Source organism: Lampetra planeri, chromosome 61, assembly GCF_965212315.1.
Source record: "Lampetra planeri chromosome 61, kcLamPlan1.2.h2, whole genome shotgun sequence".
Taxonomy (NCBI): Eukaryota; Metazoa; Chordata; class Hyperoartia; order Petromyzontiformes; family Petromyzontidae; genus Lampetra; species Lampetra planeri.
In genome coordinates this window covers 27468-50305 of record NC_136167.1, presented here as the reverse complement: position 1 = coordinate 50305, position 22838 = coordinate 27468, and the positions used below count along the sequence as shown (strand labels likewise).

The 22838-nt window shown below is 52.0% G+C and overlaps 1 protein-coding gene across 1 annotated transcript in view; it reads right to left on the bottom strand.

Annotated features, from left to right (window-relative positions):
- LOC144736569 (pre-B-cell leukemia transcription factor 1-like) overlaps positions 1–22838 on the bottom strand; it is a 63005-nt gene that overhangs the window by 18429 nt on the left and 21738 nt on the right. The window contains exons 3-4 of the mRNA XM_078619124.1: positions 3260–3543; positions 462–652 (exon numbers count right to left, since the gene is read on the bottom strand). Of these exons, the coding sequence (XP_078475250.1) occupies positions 462–652; positions 3260–3543 (475 nt within the window). The remainder of the gene's footprint in view (positions 1–461; positions 653–3259; positions 3544–22838) is intronic.

Sequence of the window (22838 nt, the reverse complement as noted above, 5' to 3'; positions counted from 1 at the left end):
CATCAATCCTCTCTTCCTACCTGGCTCCGCTACCCCCCCACCACATACCCCCCCCACGTACCCCCACGTACCCCCCACGTACCCCTCCCCACACCCCCCCCTACATACCACCCCCTCCCCCACGTACCCCCCCCCACCGTACCCCCCCCCCCACGTACCCCCCACGTACCCCCCCACGTACCCCTCCCCACACCCCCCCCCCCCACGTACCACCCCCTCCCCCACGTACGACCCCCCTCCACGTACCCCCCCCACCCCCATGTACCCCACCCCCCCACGTACCACTCCCACCCCTTCCCAAACGTACCCCCCCCCCCCACGTAACCGCCCCACCACCCCCACCCCCCCCCCCCCACGTACCCCCCCCACCCCCTCACGTACCCCCCCCCCCACCCCCACGTACCCCCCACGTACCCCCCACGTGCCCCCCCACCCCCCACCCACCCCCCACCGCGTCTCACCGCGCGTCGAGGAATCGCGAGCGAAGGATCATGACGGCCTCGCACGTGCTCTGCTTGAGCTGCATCTGGATGGAGCTGAACTTGCGGTGGATGATTCCCACCATTCGCTCGATCTCCTTGGGCGAGATGGGCCCGCGTGCGGCTCTGCTCCGCAGCAGGTTCATCACGTGGGTCGTGAACTCGTTGCACGCCTGCCGCACAAAAAAGGCAAAGGTGCCGCGCCGCCGGATAGCCTTTGGAGGGTGTCGGGGCAAGTGCCGTCAGCGATGGGGGGGTGTGGGTGCCAACGTCGCTCCCGGCCGCCTTTGTCTCCCTAGTGGGCGATGTTTTTTTTGTGTATACAACGCGTAGGTACTCAATTGAGGCCGAGTCGACCTAGGGGAGGCCCAGGACGGGATCAGATAATCGTCATTGATGGTGTTGGTGGTGGTCGTGAGCGGGAATCGAACTCGGGTCGCCGGGTTTCGTGGTGCAGCGTAGCGCTGACCGCTACGTCGTCGTGAGCATCGTTAACGTCGTTAACGCGGTTAACGTCGATAACGTCGTTATCGACGTTATCCTTGTCGTCACCGTCATTAACATCGTCATCATTAACGTCGTCATCGTCGTTATAGTTGCCGTAAGCATCGTTAACATCATCGTAGTCGTCGTCATCGTCGCTGTCGTCGCAATCGTCATCATCGTTTGCGTCGTTGTTGTAATCGTTGTAATTGTTATCATCTTCGTTAGCAATGTCGTCATCGTCATCATCATCGTCGTCATCATCGTCGTTAGCTCCGTCGTCGTAATCGTCGTTAGGGTCGTCATCGTCGTCGCCATCGTCGTCATCATCGCAGGCGTTCTCACCGCTATCATCGTCGTCACCATTATGGTCGTTACCATCGTAATCGTTGTTCACGTCGTCATTGACGTCATCGTCAACATTATCGTAATCACCATCGTCATCATCGTTATCGTCATCGTTATTGTCATCACCACCCAGCTGGTGGTGGTGGTGGTGGTGATGGCGGAGGTCGCGGCGATGGTGGCGACGGTGATGGCGGTGGTGGTTGTGATAGCGGTACTGGTAGCTATGGTGGTAATGGTGGTGGTGTTGGTAGCGGTGATTGTGATAGCCGTGCTGGTGGTGGATATGGTGGTGACAGTAGCGGCAGTGGTGGCAGTGGTTGCAATGGTGGTGACAGTGGCGATGGTGGTGACAGTGGCGGCGTTGGTAGCGGTGATTGTGATAGCCGTGCCGGTGGTGGAGATGGCGATGGTGGTGACAGTCACAGTGGTGGTAGCGGTGGCGATGGTGGCGATGGTGGTGACCGTCGCGGTGGTGGTAGTGGTGGCGATGGTGGCGATGGTGGTGACAGTCACGGTGGTGGTAGCGGTGGCGATGGTGGCGATGGTGGCGACGATGGTAGCGGGTGGCGGTAGTAGTGGTGGTGGAGGTGGTGGCGATGGTAGCGGTGGCGGTAGTAGTGGTGGTGGCGACGATGGTAGCGGGTGGCGGTAGTAGTGGTGGTGGTGGTGGCGACGATGGTAGCGGTGGCGGTAGTAGTGGTGGTGGTGGTGGCGACGATGGTAGCGGTGGCGGTAGTAGTGGTGGTGGTGGTGGCGACGATGGTAGCGGTGGCGGTAGTAGTGGTGGTGGTGGTGGTGGCGATGGTAGCGGTGGTGGTAGTAGTGGTGGTGGTGGTGGCGACGATGGTAGCGGTGGCGGTAGTAGTGGTGGTGGTGGTGGTGGCGATGGTAGCGGTGGCGGTAGTAGTGGTGGTGGTGGTGGCGACGATGGTAGCGGTGGCCGGTAGTAGTGGTGGTGGTGGTGGTGGCGATGGTAGCGGTGGCGGTAGTAGTGGTGGTTGTGGTGGCGACGATGGTAGCGGTGGCGGTAGTAGTGGTGGTGGTGGTGGCGGCGATGGTAGCGGTGGCGGTAGTAGTGGTGGTGGTGGTGGTGGCGATGGTAGCGGTGGCGGTAGTAGTGGCGGTAGTAGTGGTGGTGGTGGTGGCGACGATGGTAGCGGTGGTGGTAGTAGTGGCGGTGGTGGCGGGTAGCGGTGGCGGTGCTGGTGACGACGGTAGCGGTGGCGGTAGTGGTTGTGGTGGCGGTGGCGGTGACAGGGGTAGCGGTGACAGTGGTGGTGGCGATAGTGGTGGCGGTGGTGGCGACGACGCTAGTGGTGGCGGTAGTGGTGGCGATAGTGGTGGCGGCGGCAGCGACGGTAGCGGTGATGGTAGTGGTGGCGGTAGTGGTGGCGACGACGGTGGTGGCGACGGTAGTGGTAGCTGTAGTGGTGGCGGGTGGGCGGTGGCGGTGGCAGTGACGGTAGTGGTGGCGGTGGCGGTAGTGGTGGCGGCGGCAGCGACGGTAGCGGTGATGGTAGTGGTGGCGGTAGTGGTGGCGACGACGGTGGTGGCGACGGTAGTGGTAGCTGTAGTGGTGGCGGTGGCGGTGACGGTGGCGGTGACGGTAGTGGTGGCGGTGGCGGTAGTGGTGGCTGTTGCGACGGTAGCGGTGATGGTAGTGGTGGCGGTAGTGGTGGCTGTAGTGGTGGCGGTGGCGGTGACGGTGGCGGTGACGGTAGTGGTGGCGGTGGCGGTAGTGGTGGCTGTAGCGACGGTAGCGGTGATGGTAGTGGTGGCGGTAGTGGTGGCTGTAGTGGTGGCGGTGGCGGTGACGGTGGCGGTGACGGTAGTGGTGGCGGTGGGTGGTAGTGGTGGCTGTAGCGACGGTAGCGGTGATGGTAGTGGTGGCGGTAGTGGTGGCTGTAGTGGTGGCTCTAGCAACGGTAGTGGTGCCGGGCACGGCAAACCTGCTCGTATTTCTCGAGCTCCGTGTGGTAGATCTGCCGGATCTGCGCCAGCTTGGCGCGGTAGTCCGAGTGCTCGATGGAGTTGTCGGTGTTGGGGCCTCCACCTCCTCCACCTCCTCCACCTCCTCCTCCGGCCGCGGCGGCCGCTGCTGCTGCCGCGGCCGCCGCCGCTGATCCACCTCCTTTCTCGGGGCCGGCCACCCCCTCGGCCAGCAGCATGTTGTCCAGACGCATGAGCTGCGGATCGGGGGGCTCCTCTTCCTGTGCCCCCCGGATGCTCAGCACTGTGGGGGGGTGGGGTGGGTTTGGGGGGGGGGCACAGAGCGGGCCGACGATGATCTCTCAGCTCAAGTTTCAAGTTTCATTTATTAGGTGTGTGGCCCTGTGAGCCATTCGGCTCTTGAATCGGGTGCAGCCGCAACAAACAAAAAAACTAAAACGTGAACAAGAAAACATCGCAAAGTGATTATTCTTTGGTTATTTCGGAAAAGTCACGTATAAAGATAAAATAATAAATTAAATAATAGCATACGACGTTTCGATTGCAACACAAGCAATCGTCATCAGGGGGAGCCCCAACCACCCCCATCCCTCCAACTCCCCCCCAGCCCCCCACCACCCCCAACCACCCCCCCCCCGCCCCCCCACTGGGGGTCCGCGTTTGTCGCGAAAATACAAAATGCGGTCCGAGCGAATTTGAGTCAGCGGAGATGAAAAATAAAAACGCGGTGATATTTTAGAATCACAAACACATCGTGAGCATGGCAAACATCGCAAACACATCACAAACACATCACAAACACATCACAAACACATCGTGAGCATGGCAAACACATCGCAAACACATCGCAAACACATAGCAAACATCGCAAACACATCGTGAGCATGGCAAACACACCGCAAACACATCGCAAACACATAGCAAACATCGCAAACACATCGTGAGCATGGCAAACACATCACAAACACATCACAAACACATCACAAACACATAGCAAACATCGCAAACACATCGTGAGCATGGCAAACACATCACAAACACATAGCAAACACACCGCAAACACATCACAAACACACCGCAAACACATCGTGAGCATGGCAAACACATCACAAACACATCGCAAACACATAGCAAACATCGCAAACACATCGTGAGCATGGCAAACACATCACAAACACATCACAAACACATAGCAAACATCGCAAACACATCGTGAGCATGGCAAACACATCACAAACACATCGCAAACACATCGTGAGCATGGCAAACACATCACAAACACATAGCAAACACACCGCAAACACATCACAAACACACCGCAAACACATCGTGAGCATGGCAAACACATCACAAACACATCGCAAACACATAGCAAACATCGCAAACACATCGTGAGCATGGCAAACACATCACAAACACATCACAAACACATAGCAAACACACCACAGAGACCACAAACATCACAAACATACCAAAAACATCACAAACACATCGTGAACATCGCAAACACATCGCAAACAGATCGTGAACATCGCAAACACATCACAAACACACCACAAACACACCACAAAGACCACAACCATCACAAACACATCGCGAACATCGCAATCACATCTCACATCGCGAACACATCGTTTTAATTGAAGCTCTGTGACCTATTCATAAATCGTGCAAAGCCAACGATCTCACTCTCTCTCTCTTCTTCTTCCGTGAGGGTGGTAATTATCTTTTATTTTATTTTGTCCGTGTCGCCAAATTTGGTGGTAAAAGGTCGCTTATGAAACGCATTGATGCGTGCGCACGTGTGAGGGTTCGCACGTGTGTGTACGCGTGTGCGCGCGTGTGTGTGTACGTGTGTACGGCTCGCTAACAGCACTTGCCCCTACAGTCTGTTAAGGCTATACGGGGGATCTTTGTCTTTATCTTTGTACGTGTGTACGGCGCATGGGGAGCGGTGGTGCAGCGGTTAGCGCGCTTTGCTATGAACCCGGCGACCCGAGTTCGATTCCCGCTCACGGCCACCAACACCACCAGTGACGATTATCTGAACCGGTCCTGGGCCTCTCCTAGGTCGACTCAGCCTCAAATGAGTACCTGGTGCGGTGTGTAAACATCACCACTAGGGAGACAAAGGCGGTCGGGCGTGGTTGCTGGCCACCCACCCTCTCGTGTACCGTTGCGGCCTTCATAGGTGCTCGCTAACAGCACTTGCCCCTACAGTCTGTTAAGGCTATACGGGGGATCTTTGTCTTTATCTTTGTACGTGTGTACGGCGCATCCACACAACATCATGGATGCATGCCGGGTCCAAGCAAGAACATGTGCTGGACTACGTAGTGACGGAACAGCGGATGCGGGCCCATGTCCTTGACACCAGGACCTACCGTGGAGCTGATCTGCCCACTGACCATCGACTTGTCATCTGTAAGATGCGCCTGCCATTCTTCCACTCCAGTGGTGGGTGTACACCCAGGACCCCATTCAAACCCATAGTGACTTGGTCTATGCTAGCAGATGAAAGTCCCATCGGTGAGCTCCTCCGGCAGGCAAGGCTGCGTTGGCTGGGTCATGAAGCCCGCATGCCCAGCCACCGCATGCCTAAACAGCTTTTGTTCGGCCGAATAAAAGGGGCTAAATGGGCGCGGCACGGGCTAGAGAAGAGATGGAGTGATGTGGTACAGGAGGATGTGGAGCTCAGTTGACTTGCTGATGACTGGTACCAGCGGTGTCAAGATCGGCCTCTGTGGAGGAGGCTCGTGAAAGACGCTACTGGGCAGTTGGAAGCAGTCGCCCTCCAACAACAACGGAGGGCGGAAGAGCGACGCTCACAACAACGAGCGGAGCGCCGGGTGGCTAAAGCACAGATTGTGCCGTGCCGGCCTTCATAGGTGGTGCTACTCGCTAACCGGGGGAATCTTTGTCTTTGTTGATGATGATGGCGATCATGATGGAGATGATGATGATAATGGTGGTGGCGACGGTGTTGGTGATGATGACGATGGTGGTTGTCGTGGTGGTGGTGATGTTGATTATGGTGGCGGTGATAATGAAGACGGTGATGATGATGTTGTTGGTGGTTATGATGACGATGGTGGTTGTGGTGGTGGCGGTGATGATGATATTGGTGGTGGTGATGATGATGACGATGGTGGTTGTGGTTGTGGCGGTAATGATGATCATAATGTTGGTGGTGATGATGTTGGTGGTGATGATGTTGGTGGTGGTGATGATGACGATGGTGGTTGTGGCGGTAATGGTGATGATGATGTTGGTGGCGGTGATGATATTGGTGGTGATGATGACGATTGTGGTTGTGGCGGTGATGATGACGATTGTGGTTGTGGTGGTGATGATGATGATGTTGGTGGTGGTGATGTTGGTGATGGTGATAACGATGGTGGTTGTGGCGATGATGATGATGATGGTTGTGGCGATGATGATGATGATGGTTGTGGTCGTGGCGGTGATGATGATGATGTTGGTGGTGGTGATGTTGGTGGTGGTGATGTTGGTGATGGTGATAACGATGGTGGTTGTGGCGGTGATGATGATGATGATGGTGGTTGTGGTGGGGGCGGTGACGTTACTCGACTTGATTTCAAATTCACATCTCCGGCGGTCGTTAAAACGATGCTTGCATTGCCATCAGACAGAGGGCCCCAGGGCTTTCGATGTCCATGGCTAAGCGTGACCTTTAGAGACGTACACTATCACGGTGCAGAGTTCACTTCATAACCCCCCTGGGGAGAGACTGGGGGGGGGGGGGGTGTTGAGTCTATGGGCAGTGTTGAGTTTATAGAAAGTGTTGAGTCTATGGGCAGTGTTGAGTCTATGGGTGGTGTTGAGTCTACGGGCAGTGTTGAGTCTATGGGCAGTGTTGAGTCTATGGGCAGTGTTTAGTCTGGGGTAGTGTTGAGTCTATGGGTGGTGTTGAGTCTACGGGCAGTGTTGAGTCTATGGGTGGTGTTGAGTCTACGGGCAGTGTTGAGTCTATGGGTAGTGTTGAGTATATGGGTAGTGTTGAGTCTATGGGTAGTGTTGATTCTATGGGTAGTGTTGAGTCTATGGGCAGTGTTGAGTCTATGGGCAGTGTTGAGTCTATGGGCAGTGTTGAGTCTAGGGGTAGTGTTGAGTCTATGGGCAGTGTTGAGTCTATGGGCAGTGTGTTTGAACTTCTTTCACACCGTACGTAGTCAACCGTCATAATCGGAGGTGCAGGGGAAGGACAACAAACTAAACACACAACAAGGAGTTCTTAAAGAAATGAGTTCGTCAATCTCGACGATGATGATTTAAAAGTTTACAGCTCCCAGTTGCTCCTTAATATCGGGAGGAAGAACGTTCCAGACGGCCACAGAAGCGCATCTGAAAGCGCCGCGCGATGCGGTGACCGCCGCCTTTGTTCGATGGTAACTCGTTTTGAGGCTGAGTCGACCTAGGGGAGGCCCAGGACGGGTTCCAGATAACCCCAACTACTTTTGGGCGGGTGGGTGGCCAGCACCAAGCAACGATAGCATTACAACAAAGATCGCGGATATAGAGACACACACAAAGATCCCCCGTACAGCCTCAACAGACTGCCGGGGCAAGTGCTGTTAGCGAGTAGCACCGCCAATGAATGTCGGAACGACAAAGGAGGGGTGGGTGGCCAGCATCGCACCCGGCCGCCTTTGTCTCCCCAGTGGCGATGTTTACTAAGCACATCACCAAGTAACTCATTTTGAGGCTGAGTCGACCTAGCGGAAGCCCAGGACCGGTTCAGACACTCGTCAGCGGTGTTGTTGTCCGTGAGCGGGAATCGAACTCGGTTCGCCGGATTCGATGACGCCTGTGGTACGCTAACCGCTGCGCCACCGCTCCCCACCACCACCACAACTGAGCGGATTTCTAGGCGGGTGGTTGGGTGGGTGGGGGGTGGTGGTGGTGGTTGGACTGTGGAATTGTCTGCCTTGTTTGGCAGGCGTCTTCAATGTTTTATGAATCATCGGTTGTGCCGGGCCCGGAGAAAAAAAAAATTCCCGCGTTTCTCGGAATGTTTTTCGAGCCCCTCCCCCCCTCCTCCTCGCCCCGCGCCTCTCTTCCGCTGCTGTGTTGGCGGCTAATTCGTCACTTTTTTGTGTGTGGAGGGAGGGGGCGGTGGTGGAATTTTATTATTTTTTAACTTTATCCCCCCCCACTCTCCAATATATAAATGCACACGTTTTTATTTTTTTGGGAGGAGTTTTGGAATTTTTTTTACTTTAACCCTCCCCCCCTCTACCCCCTCCACCCCCCTCTTCCCCCCCACACAAATATATAAATATATAAATGCACACGGGGTTCTTTTTTTTGTGTAGAAATAAAAAAAATGTTGGGGAATGTTTTTGTCGGCTTGGAGTGTGCGCGATATTTTATTTAATATTTTACACGTGGAAGATTTATTATATTACAAACATTAAAATGTATTGTTTTATTATTTTATAAATATAAATGTATTGTATTATTTTAATATAAAATGTAGTTTTATTATTTAATTTACATACGTATTTTTATTCTCATTTTATGCTCTTAATATAAAATGTATTGTTTAATATTTAATAAATATAAAATGTATATTAAATTTATCGTTTTATTATGTCACATTTAATAAATATAAAATGCATTGTTTTATTATTTTATCTTTTATTAATATAAAACGTATCGTTGTATTATTTTATTAATAAAAAAATTATTGTTTTATTATTTAATTAATATTAAGCGTATTGTTTTATCATTACAATTTTAACTGATGGAACATTTATCGTGTCATTATTTAACATTTCACTAAAACAAAAAAGCATTGTTTTATTACCTTACGTCACGTTTCATTGTATACGTTGCAAAATCACGGAACGAAAATCATTGCTGCAAGCATCAGTCGCTTAACCGCTCCACCTACCAAACAAAAACCTTTCTCACCCAAACAAAAACCACAACACCGAAGTATACAAGAAGACCCCCGGCTGTACTCATATCACAAAGGCAAAGATTCCTCTCCCCGTGTAGGCTTAACAGACTGTAGGGGCAAGTGCTGTTCACAAGCAGCGCATATGAAGGCCGGCACGGCACACGAGGGGGTGGGTGGCCAGCACCACGCCCGACCGCCTTTGTCTCCCCCAGTGGCGATGTTTACTACACACAGCACCAGGTACTCATTTGAGGCCAAGTCGACCTAGGGGAGGCCCGGGACCGGTTCAGATAATCGTGACTGGTGTTGGCCGTGAGTGGGAATCGAACTCGTGTCGCCGGGTTCATAGCGCAGCGCGCTAACCACTACACTACCGCTCCCCACACAGTGACACACGCACACACGCACACAGTGACACACGCACACAGTGACACACACACACTGTGACAGTGACACACACACACTGTGACAGTGACACACACACACTGTGACAGTGACACACACAGTGACACACACGCACTGTGACACACACACATAGTGACAAACACGCACTGTGACACACACACATAGTGACAAACACACACATAGTGACAAACACGCACACAGTGACACACACACAGTGACACACACACAGTGACACACACACAGTGACACACACACAGTGACACACACACAGTGACACACACACACAGTGTGACGCACACATAGTGACACACGCACACTGTGACAGTGACACACACACACTGTGACACACACACACTGTGACACACACACACTGTGACACACACACACTGTGACACACACACACTGTGACACACACGCACAGTGACACACACGCACAGTGACACACACGCACAGTGACACACACACACTGTGACACACACACTGTGACACATACGCACTGTGACACATACGCACTGTGACACATACGCACTGTGACACACACACACACTGTGACACACACACACACTGTGACACACACACACAGTGACACACACACACCTAGGGGAGGCGCCAGGACCGGTTCAGACAATCGACCAAACGGCGTTGGCCGTGAGCGGGAATCGAACCCCGGTTCGCCGCGTTCTTAGCGGAGTGCGCTCACCGCTGCACCACCGCTCCTAATGTCACTCACGCGCGCACACGTGCCACTTGGATGGCTCGGACACGTACATCAAGGTCTCAGAGCAATAGCCGTCAACCCATCACGGTTTACTCCGTATTCTTGTGCAGTGAAAATTGAGTTTTCAGGTCCATACGGCGTACGGCCGTTTCAATGCGGTCAAACAACCAACATATTCAATTTAACACGTAGCAGGCTTTCATCTTCTTGGTTCTTTCGGTGAAGTCACGTAGAAGGGAAATAATAAAATAATAAAAATAAAACATAATAAAATAATTCTCACGACGTTTCGGCCACAACGCAAGCAGCCGTCCTCAGGTGAAGAACACTGTCTTTCCAACAGACCTGTTCTTTCAGAATTCAGACGCTGTCTTTCCGACAGACCTGTTCTTTACATGAGGACGGCTGCTTGCGTTGTGGCCGAAACGTCGTGAGAATTGTATTTTTAACGTTTTATTTTATTATTTTATTATTTCCCTTCTACGTGACTTCACCGAAAGAACCAAGAAGATGAATCCCTGCAGTCACGAAAGCTTTAAATCGAAACGTAGCAGGCTTTCACGACCAATATTATTCATAATCAACGTTTTTGGGTTTAGATCGCGTTATTTATAAATGTGTCGTAACCCTCCACCACCCGACACGGCCAATCAGCAAAAAAGTGTCACGTTGACAAAAGACAAATAGTTCACTGCTTTAGCCCACCGGTGTGTTGAAGTGTGAAACCACAACATTAACATTTTTTTGAGTCGTACGACGTTTCGCTGGTAATTGCATCCAGCATCATCGGGCAATTCGCCGTTTGATGGGACTTTGTAGGATGAACGTTGAGATTTATAAGGTGGCACGGGGTGACCAATAAGGTCTGAGTTGGTCTGTGATAAAGTAGGGCACCGATAAGGGGTTGACAGACAGACGGATAGACCCACGAGACCCACAGAGACCCACAGAGACCCACAGAGACCCACAGAGACCCACAGAGACACACAGAGACCCACAGAGACCCACAGAGACCCACAGAGACCCACAGAGACCCACAGAGACCCACAGAGACCCACAGAGACACACAGAGACCCACAGAGACCCACAGAGACCCACAGAGACCCACAGAGACCCACAGAGACCCACAGAGACACACAGAGACACCCACAGACCCCACAGAAATAGATACCGTGTCAACCCATACGGATTACCGCGTATTCTTGTACAGGGAAATTGGCGTACGGCCGTTTCACTACGGGTAAACAGCAAACATATTTTTCTGGGACCTCCCTTGACGGTATCAAAATGTAAGATTAGGTTGCACCCTTTCTGGCAGTAAAAACAGGAGTTGTGTAAAGATGTTAAAACACCAAACAGAAAACCTCTTACTCTTAGGTTTTTTCGGTAAAGTCACGTAGGTGAAAAATTTTAATAAAAAAATTCACGACGTTTCGGAAGCAACACAAGACGGAGGCTTGTGTTGCTTCCGAAACGTCGTGAATTTTTGAATTTGTTTTATTTTACTTTAATTAATTTTTTTTTTCACCTACGTGACTTTACCGAAAAACCTAAGAGTATGAATCCTTGCAGTCACGAAAGCTTCAAATCTAAAAAAGAAAACATCTTGCAAGGAATCATGTCTGCACGAAGTTATTCACGACTACCACGTTACGGACAGACAGACAGACAGCAAATGCGTCAACCCCCGCCGAGTAAATGAGTCAGGTATTCTCCGGGATAAGTCCCTAACAGTCACACGAATTAATCCTGAAGTCTCACTCACATCGGATGAACCCTACAAGAGTTACCTAGACTAACTCTTTGGTTCTTTCGGTAAAGTGACGTATAAAGATAAAATAACAAGTTAAATACTAGCATACGACGTTTCGATTGCAACACAAGCAATCATCATCAGGCATAAATGAAATAGAAACACAAATCTAGTATATTTCGATTTAAAGCTTTCGTGACTGCAGGGATTCATCTTCTTGGTTCTTTCGGTAAAGTCATCACGTAGAAGGGAAATAATAAAATAATAAAAATAAAACATTTTATTATAAAGTTACGTAGAAGAGAAATAATAAAATAATAAAAATACAACATTTTATTATGTTTTATTTTTATTATTATTAAAGTCACGTAAATAATAATAAAAATAAAACATTTTATGATGTTTTATTTTTATTATTTTATTACTTCCCTTCTACATGACTTTTCCGAAAGAACCAAGAAATGTAGTATACTTAGAAATGTAATGTAATACAACAGAGAGTCGGATAACATAACAGTCAACACCGTGACCTCCACATTACCGTGACCCCCCAGTTACACGCTGACACGCCGAGCCAATGAGTCTGGGTTTTCCTCCGGAATGAGTCCCTAACAGTCACCCTGAAGTCATCACTCGTACCCGTGACCCTCCACGTTACGCACGGGCGGACAGATATTGACGCGGACAGACGCATCGAGCAACCGACAGACAGACGAGCAGAGAGAGAGACGGAGAGACACAACGCACAGACGAGATGGATGGAAGGGCCCACCACCAACAGATGGTGCAGACAGACAGAGCAGCCGAAACGTCGTGAGAATTATTTTATTATGTTTTATTTTTATTTTTTTATTACTTCCCTTCTACGTGACTTTACCGAAAGAACCAAGAAGACGAATTACTGCAGTCACGAAAGCTTTCAATCGAAATGTATCCTTGGTTCTTTCGGTAAAGTCACGCCGATAGAAAATAAAAACAAGATTAAATTAAAATACCAAAAATAATTAAAATAAGAAATAAAAGCAAAAAAAACACGACGTTTCGATCGCAACACAAGCGGTCTTCATCAGGCGGAGAGGAAAAAAAACGGATGATCATCTGATCAAAACTAAAATCTATTAGCATTTGGTGTCAGTTGACTTTGTCGTATATGCACAAAGACAAAGATGCACCCATCATCCCGTGTAGCCTCAACAGATCGTGGGGGCAAGTGGCTGTGAGCGAGTAGCAGCGCCTATGAAGGCCGGCAACTGTGGCACACGAGGGGGTGGGTGGCCAACACCACGCCCGGCCGCCTTTGTCTCCCCCAGTGGTGATGTTTTTACACATCGCACCAGGTATTCAGTTGAGGCTGAGTCGACCTTGGGGAAGGGACCCAGGACCGGTTCAAATAATTAATCGGCACTGGTGTTGGCCGTGAGCGGGGATCGAACTCGGTTCGCCGAGTTTGTAGCGCAGCGCGCTAACCACTACGCTACCGCTCCCCACACAAACACACACACAGACACACACACCTACACACACAGCCCACACACCACACACACACCTACACACACCCCACAGCCCACAGACACCACACACACACCCCCCACACTCACCCCACACACACCCCCCACACACATCCCCCACACACACACCCCACACACACAACCCTTCCACACACACCCCACACACCCCACACACTCACACCCACACACATACCACACACTCACACACCACGGACACCACACACTCACACCGCATACACTCACACACCACACACTCACACCCCACACACACACACACACCACACTCACACCACACACTCACGCACCACACACACACCACACACACACCCCACGCACACCACAGACTCCCCACACATATATACATACACACACCACACACTCACACACACTCATACACGCAGCACGCTCACACACACTCACACACTCACACACACTCATCCACGCAGCCAGCACACTCACACACCATGCACACCCCCCACTCACACACACACACGCAGCACATTCACACTTTAGATTCCTGTGAAATTGTTCGCCACGTGCGATGATGACGACGCCAGCTGTCACTCAAAGCTGCTCTCAAGAAGGACCATCGCCCGAAACGTCGCGAGAGCGAGCAACCCGCCAGCAGGCCTGCGGCTTTCCCCCAATTTTTAATTAAAACCAAAAATCTCGACAATTTTTTTTTCGTGTGAAACGACCCCGAGACCAACCGGAGCGTTGACGGAGTTCGCGTCGTCGTCGGGTGCCTCGCGGTGTCTAATTTAACAGCCTCGGAACGAGGGGGTGGGGGCGGTTCGGGGGGGGGGGGTTGGGGGGAGGTGAGGGGGTTGGGGGGGTTGGGGGGGGTTGGGGGGTGAGGGGGTTGGGGAGGTTGGGGGGATGTAGGGTGGGGGTTTGGGGGGGTTAGTGGTTGGGGGAGTTTTGGGGGGTGGGGGTTGGGGGAGTTGAGGGGGTTGGGGGGAAGGGGGGTGGGGGTTAGGGGAGGTTGGGGGGGTGGAGGGTGGGGGTTGGGGGGTTGGGGGGATGGTGGTTGGGGGAGTTTGGGGGGTGGGTGGGGTGGGGGTTGGGAGGACGGGGGGGGTGGGGGTTGGGGGAGGTTTGGGGGGTGGGGGTTGGGGGAGGTTGGGGGGGGTTTGGAGGAGGTGAGGGGGTTGGGGGGAAGGGGGGGTGGGGGTTGTGGGAGGTTGGGGGGGTGGGGGTTGGGAGAGGTTGGGGGGTTTGAGGGTGGGGGTTGGGGAGTTGTGGGGGTGGTGGTTGGGGGAGTTTGGGGGGGTTGGGGGAGGTTGGGGGAGGTTAGGGGGTGGGGGTTGGGGGTAGTTGGGGGGTGGGGGTTAGGGGGGGTTGGGGGTGGGGGGGAGGTTGGGGGGTGGGGTGGGGGATTGGGTGCATGCAACTTGGTTTGCGTGCAACCTGTTTTTCGTGCAACCTGGTCTGCACGCAACTTAACAGACTGTTGGGGGAAACTGCTGTTAGCGAGTCGCCGCACCTATGAAGGCCGGCACCGTGGCACACGAGAGGGGGGGGGGGGCAGCAACACGCCCGGCCACCTTTGTCTCCCTTCGTGGCGCTGCTGGCTACACACCGCTACACCAGGTGCTCATTTGAGGCTGAGTCGACCCAGGTGAGGATGGCCCAGGACCGGTTCAGAGAATCCTCGCTGGGGTTGTATCTGCGAGCCGGTTGTCGTAGCGTGCACCCCCTCTCGTTGCGTGCAACTTGACTGGAGTTCTCAATAAGTAATCATTAAAAATACTTTTTTTTAAACACGCTTTTATACACTACACTACTATACACTACACTATACACTACACTACTATATACTACACTAATATACACTACACACTACACTACTATACACGACACTATACACGACACTATACACTACTATACTTTACGCTATGCACTAGGCTATACACTACACTATACACTATACTACTATACTGTACACTACACTATACACTACACTACTATACACGACACTATACTATACACTACTATACTCTACGCTATGCACTAGGCTATACACTACTATACACTACGATACACTACACTATACACTATACTACTATACACTACACTACACTACACTACACTATACCACTATACACGACACTATACACTACACTATACACTACACTACTATACACTACATTATACACTACACTATACACTACACTATACTACTATACACGACACTACACACTACACTATACACTACTATACACTACATTATACACTACACTATACACTACACTATATTACTATACACTACACTATACACTACACACTACACTATACACGACACTACACACTACACTACTAAATACAAGTCTGACCAATTCTCGCACGCACCCCCAGGTCCTCTGTACAGCGCTGTCAATATTTGTATAAATATATAAAAGTGGAAAAGCAAAAAAAACATGAACTAATTGAAAGCTACGGACAAAGTCAACATTCGGTGTGGGGGGGGGGGAACGAATCGATTCCCTAAACCTTTAAACAATTTGCAGTGCAAACTTCTGTGGCCAGGTAAAAAAAATGAAATAAATAAAGTAAAATAAATAAATACCCCCCGTTGGAATGGACCGCTCAGCCATTGGTCAGTTCAAACGCACACCGGCTCTGCGATTGGTCGACGCTTCAAGTGGTTTCAGCCAATCACAGTGGCCGGTGGGTGGGTCACGCACCAAAAAAAAAATGGCACTCACCGCACGTGGCACCGAGAGGTTGAGCGTTTGACGGTTTGCCTTCACTCGAGTGTTACGAATAGAGTTTGTTGTTGGTTTTTGTTGTCGTTTGTTGTTGTCGTTTGATGTTGTTGTTGTTGTGGTTGTCAGTTGGTACACTGCCAAACCGGGACACGCGTTCCGGGAGCCACGGGTGGCGAGAGGGTGGTATGAGTGGAGGGAGTGGCGAGTATGAGGGGGGTGGTATGAGGGGGGTGGGTGGTGGGTATGAGGGGGGTGGTATGAGGGGGGTGGTATGAGGGGGTGGTATGAGGGGGTGGTGGGTATGAGGGGGGTGGTATGAGGGGGGTGGGTGGTGGGTATGAGGGGGGTGGTATGAGGGGAGTGGTATGAGGGGGGTGGTATGAGGGGAGTGGTATGAGGGGGTGGTGGGTATGAGGGGGTGGTATGAGGGGGTGGTATGAGGGGGGTGGTATGAGGGGAGTGGTATGAGGGGGGTGGTGGGTATGAGGGGTGGTATGAGGGGGGTGGTATGAGGGGAGTGGTATGAGGGGGTGGTGGGTATGAGGGGGTGGTATGAGGGGAGTGGTATGAGGGGGGTGGTATGAGGGGGTAGTGGTTATGAGGGGGCTATGAGGGGGGTGGTATGAGGGGGGTGGGTGGTGGGTATGGGGCGGTAGTGGTTATGAGGGGGGTAGTATGAGGGGGGTGAGTATGGGGGGTGGGTATGGGGGGTGGTATGAGGGGGGTGGGTGGTGGGTATGGGGCGGTAGTGTGTATGAGGGGGGTATGAGGGGGTGGGTGGCTACGCGAGTATGGTCTGCATTATAGGAAGTCTAGGTTACAATAACCATCGCGAGAAAATCCTTTAGGGATTCAAAAATGCAACGCACAGCCCGGCAGGAATTTGCACTGCCCTGAAACGTGTGTGAGTGTGTGTGTGTGTGCCTCTGTGTGTGTGTGTGCCTGTGTGTGTGTCTGTGTGTGTGCCTGTGTGTGTGTCTGTGTGTGTGCCTGTGTGTGTGTCTGTGTCTCTGTGTGTGTCTGTGTGTGTCTGTGTGTGTGTCTGTGTCTCTGTGTGTGTCTGTGTGTGTCTGTGTGTGTGTCTGTGTTGGTGTGTGTGTGTCTGTGTTGGTTTGTGTGTGTCTGTGCGTGTGTGTGTCTGTGTCTCTGTGTGTGTCTGTGTGTGTGTGTGTCTGTGTTGGTGTGTATGTGTGTCTGTGTTGGTGTGTGTGTGTCTGTGTTGGTTTGTGTGTGTCTGTGCATGTGTGTGTGTCTGTGTTGGTGTGTGTGTGCCTGTGTGTGTGTCTGTGTGTGTGCCTGTGTGTGTGTCTGTGTCTCTGTGTGTGTGTCTGTGTTGGTGTGTATGTGTGTCTGTGTTGGTGTGTGTGTGTCTGTGTTGGTTTGTGTGTGTCTGTGCGTGTGTGTGTGTCTGTTTTGGTGTGTATGTGTGTCTGTGTTGGTGTGTGTGTGTCTGTGTTGTTGTGTGTGTGTGTCTGTGTTGGTATGTGTGTGTCTGTGCGTGTGTGTGTCTGTAGTGTGTGTGTAGTGTGTGTGTGTAGTGTGTGTGTGTAGTGTGTGTGTGGTGTGTGAATCTGTAGTGTGTGTGTGTAGTGTGTGTGTAGTGTGTGTGTGTAGTGTGTGTGTGGCGCGTGTGTGTGAGGAGCGGTGGCGCCTTGGTTAGCGCCGCCGCTCGCAAATTCCCGGCCAACGTCAGTGGCAACCAGAATCTCTCATCCTGTGGCTCGCCCTCTGCCCTACGCCCCTGTGCAATCATCACCATCATCAGCAGCAGCAGCAGCGACAGGGCAGGGAAGACAAAGACGGCCGGGCTTCGTGGTTTGTCACCCACACAGGTGCGCCCCCTTCATCGTTGTGGGCACCCATCGCTCACCGCACTTGCCCCAGAGCCCTGCTGGAGGCTACGCGGGGCACCTTTGGCTTTGGGCGCGCGCCTGAGGATCGCTGAGTGCCAACTCCGCACTCCGCAAATGTGTTCCTCATTTCCGCGGTCCACGATCTCACTCCCCTCACTCCACTCACTCTTCTCTCTCTCGATCTACTCCCCCACAGAACCAGACCCACCAGGCATCTCTCTCTCTCTGCGTCTCTCTTCATGTGTGTGTGTCTCTGTGTCTCTCTCTGTGTCTCTGTGTGTGTCTCTCTGTCTCTCTGTGTCTCTCTCTGTGTCTCTCTCTGTGTCACTTTCTGTCTCTCTCTGTGTGTCTCTTTCTCTGTCTCTCTGTCTCTCCGTGTGTCTCTCTCTTTGTGTCTCTCTCTGTCTCTCTCCATGTGTGTGTCTCTCTGTGTATCTCTCTCTGTCTCTCTGTGTCTCTCTCTGTGTCTCTCTCTGTCTCTCTGTGTCTCTCTCTGTCTCTCTGCGTCTCTCTCTGTGTCTCTCTCTGTCTCTCTGCGTCTCTCTCTATGTGTGCGTTTCTCTCTGTGTCTCTCTCTGTCTCTCTGTGTCTCTCTCTGTCTCTCTGTGTCTCTCTCTGTCTCTCTGCGTCTCTCTCTATGTGTGTGTCTCTCTCTGTGTCTCTCTCTGTCTCTCTGTGTCTCTCTCTGTGTCTCTCTGCATCTCTCTCTCTATGTGTGTCTCTCTCTCTGCGTATCTCTCTGTATCTTCATGTGTGTGTGTCTCTCTGTGTGTTTATCTGTCTCTCTGTGTATCTCTGTGTGTGTCTCTCTCCCTGTGTTTATCTTTCTCTGTGTGTATCTCTGTGTGTGTCTCTCTCTCTCTCCCGATGTGTCTCTTTCTCCGTATCTATCTCCGTGTCTCTCTGTCTCTCTCCCTGTTTGTGTGTGTCTCTCTCTAAGTCTCTCTATGTGCGTGTCTCTCTATGCGCGTGTCTCTCTCCCTGTGTGTATCGCTCTGTACGTGTCTCATCTGTGTGCGTTTCTCTCTCTATGCCTCTGCCTGTGTGTCTCTCCCCGTCACTCTGTGTCTCATCCAGCAGTGGATTGACCATAGCTGCTGTTGCTGCCACCCCAACCAATCATGATGAGGCTCTCGCCCGGCATAACTTTACCGGACATGTGTGCCATAAAACAAAGAGCTTTACAGCTAATAGGATTGCCCCCCCCCTCCTCCAAGTATATAAATAAATAATCTGATTCTGTTTTACGCAAATTATAAACCGATGACGACGATGATGATTATGGCCTATGGGCAGTGTTGAGTCTATGGGTCGTGCAGAAGGGGAGATTGTCTAGACTGGGGCTCCCTGGAGGTCTCTCTCACAACGGGAACCACCGTCGCCTCGACCGCCACCACCACTATCACCACCACCACCACTATCGCTACACAAATGCATACAACATACACTCCACATACACACATCACATACACCACCCACAACGCACAGGCACCACACATACAGCACACATAAACAGCATACATAAACACCACACACACACCACACCCAGACACCATATATACACCACACACACCAACCACACATACACCACACACACCAACCACACATACACTCCACACACATACATACACACCACACACACACACATCACACACAACCACACACACACACATCACACACACCACACACACACCACACACACACACACACACCACACATCACACACACCACACACACCACACACACACACCACACACATACATTTATCACACACCACACACACACACACACACACACCACACATCACACTACACATTACACACACCACACACACATACATTCATCACACACACAACACACACAACACACCCCACACATCACACACACCATACACTCACACCACACACACACTGCAGACACACACCACACACGCACACTACAGACACGCTACACACACACTACACACACAATTCACACACAATTCACACACACCACACACACACACACCACACATCACACACACCACACACACCACACACATACATTTATCACACACCACACACACCACACACACCACACACACCATACATCACACTACATATTACACACTCCACACACACATACATTCATCACACACACCACACACACAACACACACCACACATCCCACACACCACCCACGCACACTACACACACACACTACACACACACACTACACACACTACAGACACACACATCACACACACATTAATCACACACCCTAACACACACCACACACACATACACCACATCACACACACCACATCACACACACCACACACACACCACACACACCACACACACACGCACACCACACACACACACACCACATCACACACACCACACACACCACACACACATCACACACACCACACACACACACCTCACACACATCACACACATCACACACACCACACACACATACATTCATCACACACACACACACACCAATCACACACACACACCACACCACACACACACCACACATCAGACACACCACACACCACACACACAGCACACACACACATACCACACACACACGACACACACACACACCACACACACCACACATCACACACACCACACACACACCACACACACACACCTCACACACATCACACACACCACACACACAGCACACACACACATACCACACACACACGACACACACACACACCACACACACCACACATCACACACACCACACACACACCACACACACACACCTCACACACATCACACACACCACACACACATACATTCATCACACACACCACACACACAGCACACACACACATACCACACACACACGACACACACACACACCACACACACCACACATCACACACCTCACACACATCACACACACCACACACACATACATTCATCACACACACCACACACACAGCACACACACACATACCACACACACACCACACACACCACACATCACACACACCACACACACACACCTCACACACATCACACACACACCACACACATACATTCATCACACACACCACACGGACATCACACATCACACACACCACACACACATACATTCATCACACACACACACACCAATCACACACACACACCACACCACACACACACCACACATCAGACACACCACACACACCACACACACCACACATCACACACACCACACACACGACACACACACACACCACACACACCACACATCACACACACCACACACACACATACATTCATCACACACCACACGGACATCACAGCATTAAACACGGAGCAATGGGCCACAGACCCCCCCGACTATTCAACACAAACCACTTGCGGCCAAGTAACATCATCTACACACCGCCGCCACCACCACCACTCTGCAGGAAATGGCCTTGGACCTACAACCTGAGAAGTTTGACTCCCTGGCTGGGGGGAGGGGGGGGTCATCTCAACGGCAAAAATAACAGCTGAGCTCACTCTACTCCCTCCCCTCCCTCAGCTCTCCTCCCCTCCCTCCCCTCCCTCTACTCCCTCAGCTCCCTCCACTCCCTCTGCTCCCTCCTTCCCCTCCCTTCCCTCATCTCCCCTCCCTCCCCTCCCTCTCCGCCTTCCCCTCCTCTCTGCTCCCTCCCTCCCCTCCCTCCCTCCCCTCCTCTCTGCTCCCTCCCCTCCCTCCCCTCCTCTCAGCTCCCTCAGCTCCCTCCCCTCCCTCTGCTCCCTCTGCTCCCCTCCCTCCCTCCCCTCCTCTCCCCTCCCTCCCATTCCTCCCTCCCCTCCTCTCTGCTCCCTCCCCTCCCTCCCCTCCTTCCCCTCCTCTCTGCTCCGTCCCTCCCCTCCCCTCCTCTCCCCTCCCTCCTCTCCTCTCCGCTCCCTCCCCTCTCTCCCGTCCCTCCGCTCCGCTCGGGGGTCTTGGCCGACGACCGTTTTCAAGCCACTGAGATCCCCGTTGATAAGGGACATCACGGTGGCTAGGAGATGTTAACTACCTCGCCTGGAGTACAGGAGGTCGTGGGTTCGATCCCGACCCCTGACGCCTGCTGCTGTATATTTGGAGTCTGCGTGTCTCTCTCTCTCTCATCATCATCACGGTGGCTAGGAGATGTTAACCACCTCGCCTGGTGCGCAGGAGGTCGTGGGTTCAATCCCGACCCTGACACCTGCTGTATATTTGGAGTTTGCGTGTCTCTCTCTCTCTCATCATCATCACGGTGGCTAGGAGATGTTAACTACCTCGCCTGGTGTGCAGGAGGTCGTGGGTTCGATCCCGACCCTGACACCTGCTGTATATTTGGAATTTCCGTGTCTCTCTCTCTCATCATCACGGTGGCTAGGAGATGTTAACTACCTCGCCTGGTGTACGGGAGGCCGTGGGTTCGATCTTGACCTCCCGCCTGCTGTTGTATCTTGCGGCGTCTCTCTCGCTCTCTCTCTCTCTCCCCGTGGAATTTTCCTCCGGGACCTTTCGTTTTTTTCCTCCCTTCACGTTAAGAGTCCACGTCACCACGTGTTCGGGGCATGTGGCTGCTGCGATTACATTTCCACGCGGTGGTGACGATAATCGACCACTTCGTTGGGCGAATATTTGCTGGCAGGTCCCTTCTGACAAAGAGTTACACAGCAGCTAGGGGGAGGCCTTACCTGTTAAAATAAAATTAACAGTTTTAAATAAAAAAAAATATATAGA